At 35.5% G+C, this 5,000-nt stretch overlaps 2 protein-coding genes across 3 annotated transcripts in view; one reads left to right on the top strand and one right to left on the bottom strand.

Annotated features, from left to right (window-relative positions):
• The window catches only part of LOC133575010 (uncharacterized bromodomain-containing protein 10), a 24,859-nt gene extending 24,592 nt beyond the window's left edge, over nucleotides 1-267 (top strand). For both annotated transcript variants that reach the window (XM_061927460.2, XM_061927459.2), the window contains one exon: nucleotides 1-267. This exon is cut by the window's left edge and continues 1,253 nt beyond it. In XM_061927460.2, coding sequence (XP_061783444.1) covers nucleotides 1-135 — 135 coding nt within the window. In that variant the 3' untranslated portion in view covers nucleotides 136-267.
• Nucleotides 268-588: 321 nt separating this feature from the next.
• The window catches only part of mlana (melan-A), a 7,056-nt gene continuing 2,644 nt past the window's right edge, over nucleotides 589-5,000 (bottom strand). The window contains exons 2-5 of the mRNA XM_061927461.2: nucleotides 4,917-5,000; nucleotides 4,697-4,793; nucleotides 862-969; nucleotides 589-768 (exon numbers count right to left, since the gene is read on the bottom strand). The exon at nucleotides 4,917-5,000 is cut by the window's right edge and continues 11 nt beyond it. Of these exons, the coding sequence (XP_061783445.1) occupies nucleotides 700-768; nucleotides 862-969; nucleotides 4,697-4,793; nucleotides 4,917-5,000 (358 nt within the window). The 3' untranslated portion in view covers nucleotides 589-699. The remainder of the gene's footprint in view (nucleotides 769-861; nucleotides 970-4,696; nucleotides 4,794-4,916) is intronic.

Genomic DNA, 5,000 nt, shown 5'->3' with positions numbered 1-5,000 from the left:
AACAGCGCCCAACCAACAAAGCTTCTCATCAGTCCCGACGGGGCGATTCTGAGCCACATTCTTCCCCGCCAACTGCACACATGTGACACTACTACTTTACAGCCTTCACAAGCTGACACCAAGTCAACCAAATGACTCTAAAATGTCATTATTTCTAAACATTAAGAGTTGTTAAAACTGCTATCAAGTTGTTTGTTTTACTCCAAAAAAGTAGGTTTTACTCTCTGGCTACTACTGAGGTTGTCCTTGGATGGTTGTTTGTTGGTTTTTATGTTATGGCCAGTGATGAGGAGGTGGAAATGTTCAATTAATTATTTGGATGCTACAATTAAATGTGTGATAGTTGTTTATACACTCAGTCTGTTCATAAGAGTTTGGAAACTACATTTTAGGAAATGTAAATACTAGATTTGTTGGATTTGTACTACATGTTTTGCACTCACTCTTTATTTATTTTCTACCATATATAGTATTTTCTACATAGGTACATTTTCATGGAACTAACATGGCGATCAAAGCATGGAATCAATAATAATAAACATCTGTCCCCCCTACTTGGTTTTTGGGGGGGGTTTCTTCTACACAGACTCCTTGTTGTAGTGTTTTAATCCTTTTTTTGAGACCATATGTGCAGTTTAGACATACAAGTTTAATCATCAAGCAACATGCAATGTTGCCCCTCTTCTTTTGGGTGTCCTTTCATGGTGAATAGGGAGGAGGCATCGGGCCAGAGGAGATCTTTTCATAGGCGGGAGGAGCGTTTGGCATCTGGAGAAGTTGATGACAAAAAGAGGTCTTAATTGCATTTGTTTATTTACATTGAAAAGATGCAAACATTCATAACAACCGCCTGATTCTTACCACAGACCGCAGGCTGCTGAAGTCGGTGAGCGCCATCTTGTTTTCCGCAGAGGGTCCTTCCTCCAAGTACTGACCTCCTGTGAAACCCGGCGACCCCGACCTGGCACTCTATGGGAGACATGAGGATTAAGACCCTTCATTAGGTATACCCGCACAAGCTAATTGGGACCATTTTTGCTATTGTGCAAAATTTCACTTGAGTATCAATCATGGGGTCTTCAGAAATCCAATATTAGAGCATTATACAACCCTTGTAAAAAAAATATAATTATGGAATCAACAGACTTGAAGGGCGTTTAATTGTTTAATTTGGTTGAAAAAAAAAAAAAAAAACATATTACAGACATGACACAAAACTAGAGTCATTTCAGCTGTCAGCTTTCTGGCTCTAAGAAACACTAAAATAAGTCAAGAAAAAAAATTGTGATCGTAACAGTTTCATTTTTAGATCAAGCAGAGTGAAAACATTGTGAAATCATGAAAAAAAAAACTTTCAAAACACCTCTAGGACTTTGTTGCACCACCTCTGGCTTTTATAACAGCTTGCTGTCTCTGAGGCATGGACTTATTAACGAGTGACAACTTCATCAATCTTGCTCTGACTTTCTTTTATTGCTTTTGTCAGATCAGATTTGCAGGTTGAGTCTTGTCTTGGACCATTTTCACCAAACATTTTCAATACCATTGAGATCGGGACTATTTGCAGGCAAAGACATTGACCTTATATCTTTCTTCAAGAAGTGAAGTGAAGTGAATTATATTTATATAACGCTTTTTCTCTATTGACTCAAAGCGCTTTACATAGTGAAACCCAATATCTAAGTTACATTTAAACCAGTGTGGGTGGCACTGGGAGCAGGTGGGTAAAGTGTCTTGCCCAAGGACACAACGGTAGTGACTAGGATGGCGGAAGCGGGTATCGAACCTGCAACCCTCAAGTTGCTGGCACGGCCACTCTACCAACCGAGCTATACCACCCCACGGTATAAAAGTTTTCAAAGTTTTTGCTCTATGGCAAGGTGCATTATCATCTTGAAAAATGATATCATCCCCAAACATCCTTTCCATTGATGGAATAGGAAAAGTGTCAAAATTAACTTGTGCATTTATTGAAGATTTAATGACAGCCTTCTCCCCAGTGCCATTTCCTGACATGCAGCCTCATATCATCAATGTCTGTGGAAATTTGCATGTTTTCTTCAGGCAGTCGTCTTCATAAATCTCATTGGAACGTCACCAAACAAAAGTTCCAGCATCATTACCTTACCTAATGCAGACTTTAGATGCATCACTGAATATGACTTTCATCCATAGTCCACGATTGCTTTCCACTAGCCCAGTGATGTCAGACATGCGGCCCGCGAGATGAGTTTGTTGAGTGTAAAACTGAGCAGCATTTTTAAATCAAATGAACTGCTGTTCTAAATATGTCCACTGGATGTCGCAATAGCAATTCTGTTAGGCAAGCAAATAGTTCATACCGGAGCAAACAAATATTCCAAGCAAGAGTTACAAGGTAAAGCGGGGCTGCGACTCGACCCAATTTAAAATAAAATAATTGGTAACCCCACTTAAAATGCTGCATGACAGACTGCACATTGATATAGGTCTGTGAAAATGATTGTATTCTGGGCAAATTTAAAGAAAGTGAACAGTGTGTGGTTTACTGCAACACTGTCAGACTTAAGTTTTTATTTTTGTTTTCTTGAAATTCTTTACACATTGCACAGCTTGTATTTTTCCATCAATACCCAGTGATGCCTAGCAGGCAGGGAGTATCTCAACCCTATTGAATAGTTTCTACTTCAGTTTGTATGGTTTGTTGAGTTTGCACAGGATTAATATATGGAAATGACAAATGAGGTAATTGATACATAGAAGAGTTTTTATTTAATTCGTTTTTTGTTCGATCCTAGATGGGCTGTGACTCAGTTTAACTGCTTTGTAGATACACTGAGATTAAGTCTAAGTTCGTTGTGTTCTTCATGGTGTTTTTGAAACTGCACCAATTTTTTCCTCAGAATTTTCAACTAGAAGTGTTTTGTCAAGGGATTATTTGTGACATTTATGTAGCATTCTGCTAAATTGGGTTCATGAAAAGTGATTTGTTTTGACACTATAAGTTTTTATATATTTTTTTCCTCCTTTTTTTGTTTGTTTTAAGCCCTTTATGTCACAGAAAATTTAGTTTTTAATGGAAAAACACAAAATACTAAGTAATATTTTACTCCAAAAATATTTAAAAGTGTATTATTTAATGTGAAGTAATTGGAGCCTTAAATATGTAAATTTTAAGTTTTTATATTTTTTTCTTTCCTTTTTTTGTTTGTTTTAAGCCCTTTTTGTCACAGAAAATGTTTTAATGGCAAAAACACAAAATATTAAGTCATGTTCACTCTAAAAAAATGTAAAAGCAGAATACTTGATGTAAAGTAATGTGAGCCTTAAATATGTCAATAATTTATAGCAATTTTTTGTCTCGTAATTTCGACTTGTTGTTTCATAATTTCAACTTTTTGTCTTGTAATATCGACTTTTTGTTTCATAATTTTGACTTTTTGTATTGTAATCATGACTTTTTATCTCGTAATTTTTATTAATCTCATAATTTCAACTTTTTGTCTCATAATTTCGATGTTTTGTTTCATAATTTAAATTTTTTGTCTTGTAATTTTGACTTTTTGTTTCATAATTTTGACTTTTTGTCTCATAATTTTGACTTTTTTTCTCGTAATTTCGATTTTTTTGCTTCATAATTTTGACTTTTTGTCTTGTAATTATGACTTTTTATCTCGGAATTTTTATTTATCGCATAAATTCACCTTTTTGTCTCGTAATTTGGACTTTTTGTTTCATAATTTTGACTTTTTGTCTTGTAATTATGACTTTTTATCTCGTAATTGTTATTCATCTCATAATTTCAACTTTTTGTCTTGTAATTTCGACTTTTTGTTTCATAATTTCAACTTTTTGTCTTGTAATTTTGACTTTTTGTTTCATAATTTTGACTTTTTGTCTTGTAATTATGACTTTTTATCTCGTAATTTTTATTTATCTCATAAATTCACCTTTTTGTCTCGTAATTTCGACTTTTTGTTTCATAATTTTGACTTTTTGTCTTGTAATTTCGACTTTTCATCTGATTGTAACTTTTTGTCTCATAATTATGACATTTTATCGCATAAATTAGACTTTTTGTCTAATTTTTTCATTCTCACTTTTTTCTTCATTAACCCGACTTTTTATCTCATGGTTGTGACCTGCATTTGATTTGTTTTTTCCCTTTAGCGGCAGAAACAGGCTTCCAAATTAAAGTCATGTTCACGAACAAAATACATTTTTACAGAGTTACACTTCACTTGGCAAAAAGCAGCAGGAAAAAAATAACCTTTAATACTTAGAAAAACTTAATGCAGTATTGCGAGATTGTAAACTCTACTGAAGTTCTATCAATAAAACCATATCAACAAAATAATAAATTGAGTACCTTGCTCCCTTTCATCATTACATACCTTTTTGTAGCAAGATCAAATTAATACCACTAACAAGTACCTCTGTTTTTATATCAATCTGGTTTTGTCAACGAATTTCGCAAACATGTTTGTCAAAAAAAAGCTAAGTTGTTTTTGTGAACACTAAATACAGTAAGAATGCTCTGGGCTGTTTGAGAAATTTCAAGCCAATTTGACTGGTGGGGTTAATGCCAGCGCCACCATGCGGTGTTTTTGCCAGAAAAATAATAGCGCAGAGAAGGAGTGCGTGTTCTCACTCATTTTCACCCTTTTGTCCAGGAGTACCAGCGTTATCTTACTGTACAAACACTTTAGGGCCTCACCTTGATTTTCTTGTAGCCACCCCTCCTCTTAAAGTACCAGCAGCCCAGGAGGATGAGAGCAGCCAGGATGATCACCAGCAGAGCAACGCCCACTGCCCTGTGGTGCGAAACAAAATCCCCCGATAAAATAATAGCTCACTTTGTGCACAAATGTATGACTTTTTCATGTGCCGCAGCAAGCAAAATCCACGAAAAGGAACCACAGTTCCAATAAACTTACTCCTCGGCTCTGATAAGTCCACGTCGACTGCTGGCAAAGTAAATGTTGAAGTCTCCTCGAGGCATCCCGCCTGTGTGGTTGCAA

Source organism: Nerophis lumbriciformis, linkage group LG32 (genome assembly GCF_033978685.3).
Source record: "Nerophis lumbriciformis linkage group LG32, RoL_Nlum_v2.1, whole genome shotgun sequence".
In the NCBI taxonomy this organism is placed as follows: domain Eukaryota; kingdom Metazoa; phylum Chordata; class Actinopteri; order Syngnathiformes; family Syngnathidae; genus Nerophis; species Nerophis lumbriciformis.
This window is presented reverse-complemented; position numbering and strand designations above follow the sequence as displayed.